This window comes from Teleopsis dalmanni, chromosome 1 (genome assembly GCF_002237135.1).
Source record: "Teleopsis dalmanni isolate 2A chromosome 1, ASM223713v2, whole genome shotgun sequence".
Classification (NCBI taxonomy): domain Eukaryota; kingdom Metazoa; phylum Arthropoda; class Insecta; order Diptera; family Diopsidae; genus Teleopsis; species Teleopsis dalmanni.
The window spans coordinates 206,269,135-206,286,089 of record NC_051846.1 but is presented as its reverse complement, the minus strand read 5'-3'; the positions used below and the strand labels follow the sequence as shown (position 1 = coordinate 206,286,089).

The 16,955-nt window shown below is 27.9% G+C and overlaps 3 protein-coding genes across 3 annotated transcripts in view; 2 read left to right on the top strand and 1 right to left on the bottom strand.

Annotated features, from left to right (window-relative positions):
* The window catches only part of LOC119671533 (O-acyltransferase like protein), a 28,796-nt gene extending 16,691 nt beyond the window's left edge, over window positions 1-12,105 (top strand). Inside the window, exons 3-12 of the mRNA XM_038082211.1 lie at window positions 3,886-4,136; window positions 8,554-8,762; window positions 9,324-9,400; window positions 9,462-9,646; window positions 9,713-9,873; window positions 10,478-10,646; window positions 10,706-10,899; window positions 10,964-11,280; window positions 11,346-11,494; window positions 11,566-12,105. Of these exons, the coding sequence (XP_037938139.1) occupies window positions 3,886-4,136; window positions 8,554-8,762; window positions 9,324-9,400; window positions 9,462-9,646; window positions 9,713-9,873; window positions 10,478-10,646; window positions 10,706-10,899; window positions 10,964-11,280; window positions 11,346-11,494; window positions 11,566-11,847 (1,994 nt within the window). The 3' untranslated portion in view covers window positions 11,848-12,105. The remainder of the gene's footprint in view (window positions 1-3,885; window positions 4,137-8,553; window positions 8,763-9,323; window positions 9,401-9,461; window positions 9,647-9,712; window positions 9,874-10,477; window positions 10,647-10,705; window positions 10,900-10,963; window positions 11,281-11,345; window positions 11,495-11,565) is intronic.
* A 1,195-nt stretch (window positions 12,106-13,300) lies between these two features.
* LOC119667125 (tigger transposable element-derived protein 1-like) lies at window positions 13,301-14,002 on the top strand. Its single transcript, XM_038076413.1, has one exon. It carries the CDS (start codon window positions 13,301-13,303, stop codon window positions 14,000-14,002), a length of 702 nt encoding a protein of 233 aa, XP_037932341.1.
* Window positions 14,003-14,955: 953 nt separating this feature from the next.
* LOC119674995 (probable 60S ribosomal protein L37-A) lies at window positions 14,956-16,075 on the bottom strand. Its single transcript, XM_038086157.1, has 3 exons — window positions 15,980-16,075; window positions 15,551-15,686; window positions 14,956-15,220 (listed from the first exon to the last, which is right to left on the bottom strand). The coding sequence occupies exons 1-3, from the start codon at window positions 15,980-15,982 to the stop codon at window positions 15,078-15,080; spliced, it is 282 nt and encodes a 93-aa protein (XP_037942085.1). The 5' UTR covers window positions 15,983-16,075; the 3' UTR covers window positions 14,956-15,077.
* Window positions 16,076-16,955: the final 880 nt, after the last annotated feature.

The window sequence follows — 16,955 nt, the reverse complement described above, 5'->3', positions numbered from 1 at the left end:
TAGTTCTTTAACTACTTTAAATAAAAGATTCTTTTAAATAGATAATAATTTTGGGTTAAATACTGTTGACTTTAAATTTCCACCATTTTATAATGAAGTCAATAATTGATAGGTTTCAACACTTTTGCGTTTATATGTGTCCTTTATGAATAAGTTCTATATATAATTAACTCTTGAACTATTGACGATTGACATTAAATTTGATGTATTATACAATATTTGCTCTTTACCTCCTTCAAATTATTATTTTAATAATATATAATAGTAAAAACTAGTTTCAGAAGTAGATAAATCTTTTTACTCTTCACACCAAAAATCAAAATCCAAACAGTCAATGTTCAATGTACTCATGTTTCGATTAATACTTAATCGCATCTACTATGTTTCCATATAGTAGTTTATATAGTAGAATGCAACTATTTGGAATGTTGTATGTTCGAAGGTTAAACATGCGAACTTTACCTAGTTTTATAAACAATATAACAACTCAACAGCTCAAATCAACTCGACACTGCAACACAATCTTGGTTAAGGTAAACAAAGTGCAAAATGCAGTCAACCAAACGCGGCACAATCGACACGAGATTGCAGTAATTTGTTCTATGCCCAGACAGTTTCGATCGAAACAAGTTTTTTTTTATTTTGGGAGGTTCAAAGTAAATTTCAGGTTATTCGCTTCTTAGACTTTTTACTCGAATACTGCAGTCCAATAATTGTTGAAGTTGAAATTCATTAGAACAACGTTCGAAACTCGTTTTAGCACTTTGCAACAAAATCACTATCAAGGCTCTTGAGTGATTTTTTAAGAAAATTTTAAAAGACTACAATAGTCTGTTGCAAAGATACTGCTAAGCGTTCTAAGTAATACCAGACAATGTCATTGCAACTACAAAATTTGGGCCAAAAATTTGAAACAAAACATGAAGTAAAAAATGTTTTTGTGAAGCCACCAAATTGCCATGACATTGGCTGAAGTCAGATGGTATGGTATGGCAAAGATGTGCCAGACATTATTTTTAATCAATGAAAATTTATTTCGATTTTGTTTAGTTTTCTTCCATATATGCAATAATGTTTCAATACATTTATTATCGTAAAATAATGTTCATTTCAAATTGTTTTGATAAATGTAGAAATATAATATATGTCGTACATTAACCTAAAAGCAGATAATCTGTTCAATTCATTCAACAATCAGTTAATCACAGAGCACTCTACACTCTACTGATCGAATGTCACTCCTCCACCATGTGATTAACTTGGTTGGACTTTCAGCACAGTGTCCAAAATCTATTCTATATTTATGGGCTTAAAATATATAGTCCTACTAGCATTAAACTTATTTATAACTGTACTTCAAGAAATATCAGTTCTGCTAAACATAAGCTCGATCTATTCAGTAGAAATGTTTTATATATAAAAGAAAACTATGTATAATTGCAATTTCTTTTATTTATTAATTAAAATAAAACTAGATATTTACGCCAAATCTATATATTTACATGTAGAGAAACTTATCAAAAGTCGAATGACATCAAGTTCCAGCTCATGTAACTTAAAAGTGTTATATCTTTCATATGACTAGGTGTGATTGTGATCTTAGGTGTAACAAATGAACATTAAATTTCAACGAGAGTATAGACTGGTGTAAAAAGAGTATTTTATTGACAATACAATATATTTGATTCTAACTAAAAACAAAAAACAAAGTTACTGATTTAAAAAACAGGCAGTACACAGATTTAAAACGACTCTAGGAACTTCAGTGAATTTGGTACATTCACCGTAAGTTAAAGAATGACATGGCTAACAAAACTTTTAATAATATACTTTCTATATGAAAAAATTATGATCAATCAAAATAAAAGTAAATCACAACCTTTGAGAATGACGCTTGAAACTTTAGTGTACAATGCTAGAAAGATCTCGGGTAAAGTCGAGCTATTTTAAAGCAGAAAATGAAGGAAATTATAATTTCAATGTCACCGTAGCAATATAAGAAAAATGAAAGAGATATTTTGTATTTAATATATTTTATAATAATAATTTATTTATATATTGTTTTTTATATTTATTGTCTTTCTAAATAGAATTCCAAGCACTTTCATTAAAGCAAAATCTAACAAACTAGTTTAATACCAGTTAAACTAGTTCAACTAAGCTTCACTCAAACTTGTTTTCCATACTGTAATTCCATGAATTTCGAACGCTCAGATTGTACATTATTATATGTAATGCATTTATTTATTAAACAACATTAAACCAGAGCATTTAAAATAATATTAATATACATTATATATATATATATATTAATTTATTAAATAAACAGTGCTCTCTTTTCCTTAAAATTTTATTACACTATATATATATGTGAACATATATAAGTATATTTATATGCTAATTTATCGAAGAACTAAGTACTCTCTTTTCCCCAAAGTTTTTTTTTTTAATTTCGCCATTTTCAAAAATTCTTGAAAAACCGTGAACATTACATTTTTTAATTCTGTGTTAATATATATTATAATATTATTAACGTATTAAATACGTAATATACAAAAAATATAAACAAATTAAAAAGGAAGTAAATATCTAATATGTATTAAAAAATTCAGACACAACATGTTTACAAAAGATTAAAAACCTCATATTATATATCGGCTACGCGTTTCACTCTCACTACAAATAACGCTTTGTTTATAAATTTATGAGGTCTTTTACTCCTCAAAAAACATGTTTTAATATTTTTATTTTATATAATATAAACAAAATATCTCATAATAAAAAACTCCATTTGTCACTAAAAGTTGAATGTGTTAACTGGACTTATCTTAAATTGGGTAATGCTAATTTTTAAACGATATATTGTATAAAAATAGATATAATTATGAAATTTATTATTATTTGAAGATTAATTAGTTTTGCTATTAAACTATATTTTATATTATAAGTATATCCAATAAGAGCAATAAAACAATCACTTGTGGTATGATATTAAATTTGTCACTCATACGCCATCAAACACATTCTGTATGTTCTATAGATATTTAAATTTATATATTATATTACTTATATGTATATGTACGAGTAAAAGTGTGTGAGTAACTTGAAAAAATAGTAAATTAATATTTTGCAAAAGAACACCTTATAATTATAATATAGTTCTTTATTTTATTATGTAATTATATATATCATGATACTTATTTCATTTAATTATTCTAGTCTATAATTCTATTTTGATATCTGACATCAGATTGCTTATAATTACAAAATATTTTTTTAGATTCAAAGGAATTGAACTAACCACATTGATTCAACTACTTTCAAATTTCATCTATTTTTCAAATAGATTATTTACCCAATCTGTTTATATTCTTATTTCGAAAAGATCCAACTCTTTATGTGTGAATTCGTATTATTTTTCTATAAAAACCAAAATGCCATAAAATATTTTATAAAATATTTTTATAAAATACAAAATAGTACTAATTTAAAATAGTACGAGGGTTACTATTGTAAGTTCAAGGTCGTGCGAAATTCTCTCGTAACTCTTCAAAAACAAGACCCACCTTATTTGAAAAAAAATTATAAACAAATACCGCATGTGCGATAACATTCCTGTTTTGTAAATATAAATAAAACATTACGATAGTATATACTTTACATAAAATAAAAACAAAAATGCGGAAGAATTTAAATTTTTTTCTCAATAATTTTATTCTGAACGTCTTTCATTAATTATTGTAAAATTTATGCAAATTTTGAGAAGAACAAATGGCACATGTCAATAAAGAAGCGCAAATAATATAACAGACTTATTCAACTTATAACTAATGTAGATTCAAGCCAATGCTAAACTAAGTTTTAATTTAACACAATTTTTTTCAGTGCACGATTCTACTGGCAAACTTACTTCGGGCGTACTTAATGGCAACATAAATCAAATCGGAGACTTTGATCAGTGCCTCGGCGTTAACTACCAGACAGGCAGTTCTGTTGCAGCTGATGACAGTGGGGAGATAAAAGGGCAGTACTGCTTGGCATACGCACAACCTGTGTTGACATATAAGTCCAAACGTTTAAAGAATATTTTTAAATTAATCCAATCGCATGGTCCTTTCCGAAGTGAATTTAACGACGTGAGTATGCATTGAAGTCTATATTTAGTATTTAAGTATATTAAAATACTCTTCACTATGAAAACAAAACTAACTAGTAACTAGTAAGTAAAACTGACTAATGAGCTAAAGCCGGTATGAAAAAAAATCAGAGAACTAGCAACATTGCTCAGTTAAGAAAGATATCCGTTTATGAGACAGACTCTCTTGAACACAATTTTCTTTTATCTTCATAAATTATAATTAAATTAACAATGTTAGAAACATTAACGTTTAGAAATATTTAAATTTAATTTTTACATCACAATTGCACTGAATTTTATGGATCATAAATATGAGCGGCATTTCAAAAGCATCTTTAGTATTTTAAGATGAGATACAAATTCTATAATTGTTGTTGAAACAATTGATTTATTGTTCGTTAACTGATAATGTTGCAAACTCACGATCTGAACTTAGTCATGCTGAAAATGATGTTAACCTGAAGTAAATACATGAAATAATTATTATCAGATATTTGAATGAAATTATTGAGTGCCATTAGGCGGTCACTAACACGATTCGTAAGGCGTTTCTAGTTGTTAATTAGAATTCAAATTACATTATTTAAATTAAATATTCTAAAAATGTAAGCAATTTTTATAGACTTTACTTATAGAAGATTAGTTTAAAAATGCAAGAATAAAAAAATTGAAACTGTAAAGTTTCTTTTTTATGCTAATTTTCACAAGCATTTTATTTATGTTGTGAGCTATAAAAAGATATATCTTTAAATTATTCAGAAATAGCAGAAATTGTTTCCTAGAGTTGGAAATAATTTGAAAAAATATAATTTAATTATTATAAGTAATGCAATTAATAATTAATTTTATTAAATGCATAAAATAAATTAAGTCGAAGGAAAGTCAAAGCAACGAAAATTAGCTAATACAATAATAATTTTCAAAAATAATAATAAAAATATGAGGATAGGAGCAGAGTAGAAGAGACAAGGGTGAATGAAACACCAGAACAATATAGTACGGTTTTTGAGTTAAGCCAAGCTAATTTAAATGAAAAAAGAATTTTATATTTATTTTTATTATTTTTATATTTATTTATATTTATTTATTTATACTTATACTTTATTTATACTTACAAACAGCGTAGTTAAGAACGTATATAATTACGTCTGTCTTATTTTGTCATTAAAATAATTAATAATATGTAATGAAAATTAATTAATTAGACTTACGTTTTTTAATCATTTTTTAAAATTAATTTAAAAAACTTTTTTATCGCAGTCATGCTTATAATAATTTTTAATTATTTTGGCAAATTAATAAAATGAAAAGTTCTATGAAATAGACAGTTGAGTCCAAAGATTTTTGCAAAATCATTTTAAGACTTGTTATTTGGTTTTTAATAAGGTTTTGGCAATATTTAAAATATAATTCTTCGCAGTTTTGCAAATTTTAATTTTGTATGTATTTAAGATATATATTTGTAAATATTTAAAACGAGTTCTATTTAATTTTTTTTTTTTTGTTTGTTTGTTAGAACTTTTCTTACGCATTGAATTTTTCGATCTTTGAGAATTGCTTCTTAAAGATACAAATAATATACAAATAGAATCAAAAAATTTCTACAAATTTTGTTTTTCTCTATCCAAATTAGCATAATAAAATCTTAAAAAATAAATATTGTTGCGAAAAAGTTTATTGAACTTTAAATAAAATAGAACAAAAAATTATGTTAATTATGTTAAAAGTGATAAATTTTTTTTATCTATTTTTTGTGTATAAAATGTATTTAATTTGTGTTAAGCATTTTGTTTCATTATTTTTTTTTTAATTTTTACCAATTTAAGAATGAAATTTTAATGAAATTGATTTTAAATAATTTATAGAAAAATATAATTTATATTATATGTCATTTTATATATAATATGCTCTAGTGAACTAAAAACATATTTTATGAAATTAAATATAAGGGCAGATATACTATTTGACTGAAATCTATTGGATAGCTATGGCGTGCTGCATTATAATCTTTTATCATTATAAAGAGTGATATATATCTGAAGAGTAATAGCCGAAACTATTTTTGAGAAACTTCTCAAACTTTTCAATCAATAATGAATAGTTTCGTACACAAAAGCATTATTTTTGGCTTCAAACTCCACCTAAAATATATCGGACTATTTATTCTAGATATAATAGATTTTTTTAATTAATTCCTTGTATACACTCCTCCTAACTGCTAACTCACATTGCCAAATGAATCTTTCAATTCGTTATATTCCACTTCCACATACTTGTGAAATGTAAAACCTCATCTGCTTTAGAAAAAATATATATACTTACGATTAAAAGCCTTCCACCTAACTGTTTACAAGTCTTCCAGCACTTATTCATACTCAACCTAAAGATTACTTATCAGTTATGTCGCAAGCTTAATTGACGGCAATGGCAGGCACTACAGCTTTTTGGCACCTGTCGATTATACTATTTAAAACGTTATCCAGTTAATGCACTTTACCTGAGTTTTTACTATATATACGGTAACACAATGGGCCTAAGTTGATCCGCTAGGGATCGCCGATATAACCTAACCTAACCTAATGCACTTTAAATTTTTATTGAGCTTTATATGCAACAGAATGATTTCAAAAATCAGTTTAGTATCCAGACCGAAAGAGCTGCCTGAGCTGAACTATAGAAATAGGGAATCTTAAGCAAACCGTGAGTACTACAAAGACTTGCGTTTTGTGGGTTTAATTCTGCGCGGAGCATGAACCTTATAAAATACATATTTTCTTTTTTAAAGAAAAGAATGAGAAATAATATTAAGAATGCTATTAGAAGAATTAAATCATCTATAAAAACACTAATATTTTATCTTAGATTCTTGAAAGAGTAAGTAATAAATATTCCTAAAGGCACATAAAAAATAGCCCTAAAATTTTTTAAAAAATTATTTTCTTTGTATACATATATTATAATTTAATATATTTATAATTAATATGACTAAACAATTTTTTTTTAATACCAGTTAATATTATTAATAATTTAATCAATTTTATTCAATAATTTTTCATTGAACTTGAACTTTATTAGTGTGAGAAAAAACAATCACTAAAAATGTTAATAAAGTGCATTAATCTGTTTTATATTATGTTAATTTATTATTGATATTTCCACTATTTTTTGTTTAAACATTAAAAATATAAAAAATTAATTTGTCTTCAAAATTCAAACATCAAACCGAAGAAGCTGAAGCAAAGTTCAATGCACTCTTTTTTCTTGTAATTTTTTACAAAGATTGACTTCATTTCATATTCAAAAAACCAGTTAAATGTAAATAAAAGATATATTCAAATTTTTTTAGTAATGACGTTTTGACTTGAGAGTTTATTCAAAATTAGGTCAAGAGCAGACCAAATGCAGATGTTTAAGTTGATTTTGTGAATGCATCAAAAACTGCAGCAATGAACTACATTTTTTAAATTTTTTATACTTTGATGTTTTTATTATTTAAATTAATAAATTTTCAAATAAATTTATTGTTAATCGAATAACTTTAACATAATGGAACTTTTTATAAAATTTTATTTGTGTGATATTCACTTTAAAATCTAATTTGTAGCTTTCAAAGAGTAAATATAATAGTGCCTATCACTTATTATAATTCTATTGAGACCGCAATCATTACATATGATAAGAGTATTATCTGAAAAATATATTTTTTTGATTATTTCAAATCTATACAAAAGATACAGTATATATTTACTTCGATATATAATAATAAAAAATGAATAAATCAAATATTTCAAGTATTTTTTGGCTCTACTCAATACAAAGTAATTAATTATGTATTAAAAAAATTACACTGCATATGTGTGTGTATATTATTGTACGGTTGCATTGATTGCAATTTATACAAATTATTAAATTAACGCCTATTAAGGTTCAATTTGGTTTAGAGACCTATTTGTACATACATTAATATAAAAAATACAAAGCCCAGCTAGCGTTATTAAAAGATTTAAAAAATCACACATAGAATAGAAAATAATTAGAATTAGTGCTACCAAACTGCACGATGTCTCAATCAAAGCTAAGAAAAAAAAAACAAATGCACTAAAAACACGAAACATCACTAAAAAAATGTTTATAGAATATATATATATCTATATTCTATAATATCTATATAATACATAATTCTATAATCCATAATATATATAGTATATATAGTATATATATTCTATATTCTATTTAAATTATTTATAAACATATTTAACCATGAACTTTAATTTCAATATGTTCTATATTACCTATCGGTTTAATAGACACCATGCTACTCACAAAAAATATATAATATATTTTAACTCTTTCAAGATATCTTATTTTTCAAAAAAATTAATATAGTGAAAAACGTGTTCTATATATCTTTTCAGCCTGGACATCGTGTACCACGTTACTCATTAGTAAATTGGGGCATTTGTGTACCGTCCTCATGTACCTACAAAGACGTAGAATACAGTGTTAAGGAATATCTAAATAACATGACCGAATCTACCGGCATATCGTTTCAAGTGCGCGTAGAACCCAAAATGTGTCAATCAAACCACAATAAACCTTGGGATCGTAACACTACCGTAGCTGTGTAAGTAGAATGCTTTAGAATACTTTATGCAATATGAGAATGACGTATAAGGAAAACAAACAGTAGATTATTTAAATAATTTTATTGTAAAATATTTAATAAATCATATAATATTTCATAACCACTACTTTAAGCTTATGCTCATTTGACATAAACAACAGTTTTTCAGTATTCGAGTGGGCGAATGCAAAAAATATGTAAATTCAATAATAAATTTAATAAATAATATTTTTTTTATATATTCAATTAAACAATTAGCATAATAATCTTTCTTTGAGGCATAAATAGTTGATATTTTTATTGTAACCAATTTAAAGCGATTTTAAAGATTTATATCTAAATTTATCTATTATATCTATCTATATATAATATGCACCTACCAGCCCCCTATCACTTTTGCTCATAATACCTCATAATGCTCATAATAATAATAAATTAATTGCACATATAAACAAAAAAATAATTATATACATTTGTTATATTCACATATACACACAAGTATATGTACATAAATTAAAAATAAATTTTATTAAAATATATTTTTAACTTATATTCATATAGGCGTTTCTTCCTTATCATACTGTCTATAGCTGCATTGTCAACAATTTACGAACGCTGCACAAAAAATCAAAAACAGAGTAAGATTTAATTCAGTTTTAAAAGATACAAAAACATTTGACTTAAAAAAATATTTTCCAGATGAATGGTTTACTGCATTTTCATTGGACAAGAATTTACGTTGGCTATTTAAAACAAGCTCATCTCCCGATGACATACAAGCTGTACATGGCATACGTTTCCTTAATGCGGCTATGTTATTATTCTCACACAAATCAATGGCCATGTTCTTCAATCCTTACAACAATCGTACTGACATGTCTGAGGTATAACAAGGAAAATCAACTATTTTCATAACTTCTTTCTTAAAACATTTATATTTTTATTTGTAGAGTTTGGGCCGACCATGGACGGTCATTGGTCGCGCTGCATCCCTTTACACCGATCCATTTTTATTATTTAGTGGCATGTTAACTGCTTACTCATTATTCGGTCGTTTAAACAAAGGACAACCAATACGCCTAAAAAATGAATATATCAGCCGATTAATGCGGTACGTAACAACTTCGAAAAAATTGTATGTGGAAGTTATAACATTATAATGGGCCAATAGGCATACGTGGATCCCCTAGGTATCGTCGATATCATCTCGTGGGTCATTCAAACTATATAAATTTCAAAAACATTCAATATAATTTCTAATTAGGTGTACAATTTTTCTGCCCTGAAATTTTTTTATTTGTAGAAATCTAGAATATATAATATGGATCGTAACCTACTCTTAAATTGGTCTCAAGTACAGTGGTGGAGACAGGAGTGTAATAAAATTTATAAATGATAGATTTCAAAATGTGTTGAAAATACAAAATCGTGGTTGTTAAAGTCAAGATTATCTTTTATCCGATAGTTATAATTGAGTGAGATATTAGGATTTATTTTCTTCTTTTTTTTTGTTGATCTATCAAATATAGATATTAACTCTTACTCTATGTCGTTTCACTGTTTTTGCTTACGTTAAAATTCCAACAACTCCCTTTATACGGTTCAGTTTACTGAACTAATGATATATATAAGTACATTATATGATCTTTAATAAATTCTTAAACGCTTCAATAAAATATACATACTTCTTAATGATTTATTGATTATTATTACAGAATCGTGCCACCACTCGCTGCCTTAATACTTTTCTGTACTTACGTTTTGCCAATGTGGGGTTCAGGACCTCAGTGGAATCTGGTTGTTGGACATCATGCAGATATATGCAAGAAAAACTGGTGGCGCAACTTGCTTTTTATACATAACTATTTTGGTTTCAGTGAAATGGTAAATAAACCAAAAATTTCTCTATTTAAATAGCTTCACGAAGAAAATCTACATTTCAGTGCTTAACACACACACATCATCTCGGTATCGATACAGAATTATTTGCGGTTGCACCACTTATGATACTTGGTTTATGGAAATGGCCTCGAAAGGGTCTAATTACTTTAATATTATTGGGTGCTATTGGTACTGGTGCACGTTATTACACAACCATTGTAAATCAATTGTCTAACTACATATACTTTGGCACCAAGTAAGTTAGTTGAGATAGTTGTATTAATTACAAGAATTCAACTTGAACTCTGTTATAATTTTAGCATACAACGTCTCTTCCGTACTGCTGACTATATGTATTCTTTCCCACCACATCGTTCAACAGTCTATATTATGGGCATTTTATTGGGTTATGCCTTACGTAAATTCAAAAATGTCACACTTACAAAAACGCAGCTACGTGTCGGTTGGATTGTAGCCACTTTATGTGTGTTAGCATCAGTGTTGGGTCCAGCACCTATGGGTCATATTGACTATACATACAATTCCACACATGCAGCAATTTATGCCGCCTTTGCGCCCATAGCCTGGTGTATATTCTTCTCTTGGATTGTATTTGTGTCGCACAATGGTTATACAAGTAAGTGACAAAACTGAACACATAAAAACTAGATTTTTTAAATTTATTTAAAATATATTTTTTAGATAAACTCACAAATATGTTGTCCTGGAGTGGTTTCCAGGTATCTACTAAGCTTTCATATGCCATCTACCTTACACAATTTCCAGTATTCTTCTTTAATGTGGGCAGACGCCGTCATATACATCACTACTACAATTTTGTTTCAATAATTGTAAGCCTCTTTTAATCTATTTTTCTTCTCCAGTAATTATGGAAATATTTTTAATTATTATTTATTTTTAGCTTGACACAAATGAGTTTATTTCCATATTCCTGGCGTCTGTGGCGTTGACTATCTTATTTGATGCGCCCTTCCAAAACATAAAAAAACTGCTACTGAAGCGTTCCCCAACAACCAAAGCACAAGTCAGACCCGCAACCTCAACTGAAACAAGTCAAAACTGTGATTTGAACTCAAACAATGCACAAGTACTAACGACGTCGACTGCAGCGCAAGCGTCTACGCTGAATTCAACGCCGACATCGGCATCAGCGCTAGCGTCAAAGCACGAGCACGCTGATTAGTTGGTAGTTGATTTCTTAGGTTAAATACTCTTGTAAAATAATTTAAATTTTATTCTTAAGTTAGCCCTTAGTTTATAAAGAAATTAGTGCAAGTTAGTCTGTAAGAGTCTGCCTCCTCCTCTACCCTCCATTGTATACCACAACTAGGCTAGTATATATTTTGCAAAATATCTTTCGAAATGGATTTAATCTTCTTTGACACTTCATGCTTTTGTATATTTTTTTATATTTTCCTATTTATGTTAAGTAATTAAAGAGAATTTAAATTTTATTTCACAATGAAAAGATATTTATATATATTATCACATATTAATTTATACAAACAAAATCGAATAAACAATCTTAAAATACAAACAAATTTTTTTATTAATACACTAATACCCCGATTTTCGTCGCCCTGATTTGTGTTCGAATTCGAATTGCATCGAATTGGCTTCGAATTGCATCGGTAGTGTTTCGATTTGCGTCATTTCCTCATACATGCGTAAAGAGGGGATTACCATTTTATTTCTTATTAAAGCTTTACTTAAAAGATATCAGTTTACATTAGAGTGGTGAAGTGAAAAGGTAAACAAATTTCCTTGGAACAAAAGTTAGGCATTATAAAACGTTTTAAACTTGGAGAAAAACCTGTAGACATTGGGAGAATTCTAGGTTTAGCTCCAACTACTGTGAGAACAATTTGTAATCGCGATTGCGGACAAGATAAAAGACTATGGAAAAGCTGCCGCGCTTTTGCAGGCCAAACAAGTTACAAAAAATAGAAGTCCATTAATTGTTAAAATAGAGTCCCTTCTATCCATTTGGATTGAAAATCAAAATCAAAGAAGAATGCCATTGAGCCAAAAGTTGATATTCCATGACTTAAAAGCTAATGCTCCATCAACAAGTGGCCAAAAATCAGAAGAATTTGAAGCAAGCAGAGGTTGGTTCAGCCCTTTCAAAATGCGAGCATATTTACATAATATCGCATTTAAAGCAGAAGCGGCTAGTGCAGATATTCTAGCAGCAAAAATACTTTAAAGAAGATTTAAAATGTATAATGGATGACGGCGGCTACTCTCCCAATCAAGTTTTAAATGTCGATGAAACGGAACTATTTTGGAAGCGTTACCCAGGATTTAAGATTAGTAAAGAGCGACTTACGTTTCTTCCGAGTGGAAACGCTGAAGGCGACTTTAAGTTTAAGCCTCTACTTGTTTATCACTCCGAAAACCCCACAGCATTCAAAAATGTTAAAAAAGATGAACTTCCTGTTTACTGGCGTTCAAATAAAAAAGCCTGGATGACAGCAACTTTATTTAAAGACTGGATAGAGAATTGCGCAGTTCCGGAATTAAAGGCTTATAGTTCTACTGCAAATATCGAATTCAAAATGCTTTTATTGATTGACTATGCTCCAGGACATCCGATTTTCTGTGATGACATTTCATAAAATATAAAAATTGTATTTATGCCTCCAAATACTACATCCATTCTACAACCAATGGTCCAAGGAGTTATGTCTAATTTTAAATGCTATTATCTTCGGCGAGCATTCAATCAACTACTTAATGCTACAGATGGACACAATAAGCCGTCAATGAAGGAGTTGTGGAAAAATTATTCCATACTAATGGCTATTGAAAATATAGATCAATCATGGAAGGAGGTAAAAAAAACCTGTATGAACGGGATGTGGGGACAAATATGGCCTGAGTGCATCCAGATAAATATGCCAGAAATTAATGAGGTGTCTAACATTTGTGAAAGTCTTGCTGAACATGCTAGAATAGCAAAAGTTGATGGAATGGAAGATAACATTATCGAGGTATTGGTGGCAAACGAAGACCTAATTTCTATTGATGTGGAACATGCATTACAAGACGAAACACCTACCCAAGATAATGAAGCACAAGACAAAAATCTGAAGACTGCACAAATATCAGAAGCTATGCAACTTATCTCAAAAGCCATGGATATTTTTACGGATAACGATTCAGACGAGAGTCGTAGCAGTAATGCCAAAATTGCTATAGAAGCTGCTATTAACTGCTATAAGGAAATTTATTTACAAAGAAAATCTATTGAAGTTCAACGAAAAGGAAACAATTTTTTTCAAAAAACTAGACAGCCATTAAATCAGACCCATATGGTAACGATTGTTTTAGACTAAAACATTATGTTTATTGCATGTATATTAGTTTTTTTTTTGTATGAATTGTTTATAAAACAAATATATGTACATATAAGCAAATATATTTATTTAAAATTGAAATTCAATATTTTCCTAAGAATTATTTTTGGAAGCAAATTAAATATGCGGAGATATGTGATTATATTTGCGTCGCATTTTGTAAGTCCCAATTCACGATGCAAAATAGGGTACTAGTGTACCAGATATGTTTCGTGAACTACGCAAAGTGGAAATATTTCAATAGGTATACACATATATCCCTGTATATACGGGTGGACTAAAATCCACCTGTGCAAAAAATTTATCGAACATCTTGAAGGATTTACAATTTTGGTTGCTGCAAAAGTAAAAACAAGGACATTTTCTTCGCAATACCAAGGTCTAACTAAATAAAGACATTCTACGATGGAAATCTGCAAACTAATATACTTTCAAGATTTCACGACATTTTTTTGAATAACATCAGAGTTACCATGACAGTCTATTAGGATATCAGTTCAATTCTTAGTCTTCTACATTTATAAAATGTTTTCCGTTTATCTGCAAATCCATGTTTCCGAAAATGAAAAACCCAAGTCAAGTGAATATTATGAACGGTTTGCAATTAAACATGCGTAGGTGTCATACATATACCGCCCTAGATTTAAATTATTTTAAAACAGGTATAAATAAAATATTTAGTCAAACAATAGTTTTCAACCTGACTGCTACTTTGTTTTGAACTAAGACAGGTGGTTCCTTAGTTGGTCAAGGAATTTTTGGAATATTGAGAAGCATATTCTAAAATTCCTTTTTTTTACATGCAATTATTAGAAAACAGATGTTGCTATTTATTTTAATATATTATCTATATAATTATTACAATTTTTGCCAAGTAATAGTTACAGTGAATAAAGATACTGATTCTATACATTCATAATAAAAAACTGAAATTTTCTCCTGAATTATTTATTTAGGTTTTCTTGTTTAATAATTTTTTTACAAAAAAAAATAATGCATTTTAAACTCACATTAAACCTCTTAGAAGTTGTTCAACGTTAAACGATCAATACATTTATTTAGTTTGAACAGACTTCTTGGGTTTAGCTTGTGTACCTTCACGGAAACCGTTACGGAAACGTCTGCGAACAATCTTCAAGTGACGCATGCGGCCGGTACCAGTGGTCTTTCTCCTCTTGGACTTTACGGACCAGTTAACTGCAAAATAAAAATGTAATTAGTATTGAAAATTAAAATCATAACATTGAAATCTTAAAATTAGTACCAACGCACAAACTTTCAAATATAAACAATAATTCGCTATATCTTTTTTTACATTTTTACGCTATTTAAAGAAACTATGTAGATCTTTTCTTGAGTCTGAATTTGATATTTAAGCCACTTATAAGAAATGGATTCATTTCTTAATATTTGAAGTATGAAATAATTTTATATTTATAAAATATAAATATAATTTTGTAATTATGAAAAATTCTTAAACCGATTTAAATAATCAATAATAATAATGAGACCAAATGAGAAACTTACATGAACGCATCTTGGCTGCGGGATATCCACATTGTGCACAAGTTGACTTTTGGATGTGGTATGAAGAACGACCGCAACGACGGCACAAAGTGTGCGTCTTATTATGGCGTTTACCAAAGCTTGATGTACCTTTCGTCTACAAAAATATGTGTTTATAAGTATTAATAATGTATTTTATTTATACAGCCGAAGTGAATATTATCAACCATCACATTTTATTATATGGATTTAACACTTTGTATAGTAAGAAGCGGCTGACAACGCTCCTCTCTAATTATATTTACAAATATCGAGAGTGCACAAAAAAAATGTACCAAATCAGAAAAAAATCATATTCAAATTTAATTTGTAACACTTTTTTATAAATATAATTTCATGATGGTAAAGAATTTCACAGATTTAAAACGATTTTTATAAAAATTCACCTACCATCTTCACGACAGAAAGAAAAAAGAAAGGAACAGAAGTATATACGCGCTGTCAAAACTATTATTTGACAGTAGACAACGAAGCGAATTCAAAAAATTATTGGTAGCACTATTACCTTTTTATAGAGTTGCCAGCATGCAATATGTACGTACTGTCACTATATTTTACTATATTTATTTATGAATGATTTTAATATATCTGCGTGTAGATAACTTTTATGCAATTTATGCAATGAATTCCCATTCGAGTATTGGGTCAAACATATTTATTTTATCCTACGTTTAGTTTAGATTTTATTTTATCTTTTCTAATAGTTAAAATAAAATACTTTTATGTGTAAGTTAGGTTAAATTGGAGTGGCAGCCAAATGGCCAAAGCCCACTTGAACTCAAATAATGGCATGTTACTGTATCGAAAGTTTATTAATTATATGAAATAATACGTTTAACTCCTAATCTTTTCTAAAGAAAAGCATATAACTGTTGAAAATATTATATATGAAAATATATTGTTGACTGCTTCTTTTTTATTTAAAGATAGCAGCTTTTTATTTAACAAATCTTATTTGAAATATTTATCATAAACACTTCTTAAAGTCCGGTGAATTTTCGAAATTATTCTTGTATTTGTGACTTGTGGATTTAATTATTTTGAAATGAAAAAAGTTTTAGATTTGTAATGAATTAGATGTTTATAAACTTATTTTGCAGACGTACCTAATTGGAACATACATTTAAAGATGTTAAAAAATGAAGTAAAAACACTGAAAGTATAGATAGTGTGCTTATAGGAATCTTGTTTCCAATAAGAAATTTTTCCAAACTTAAGAACGTCTATTTATTTCGAACTAGAATCACCTTATAATATACAAATTAACATTACAAGTGATGAAAAAAACATTCCTCAATAGTTTATTCAAGTTATTGCAAAAGTTATTCCATAAGCGTGTTAGAATTCTGATTATAAAAATCCCACT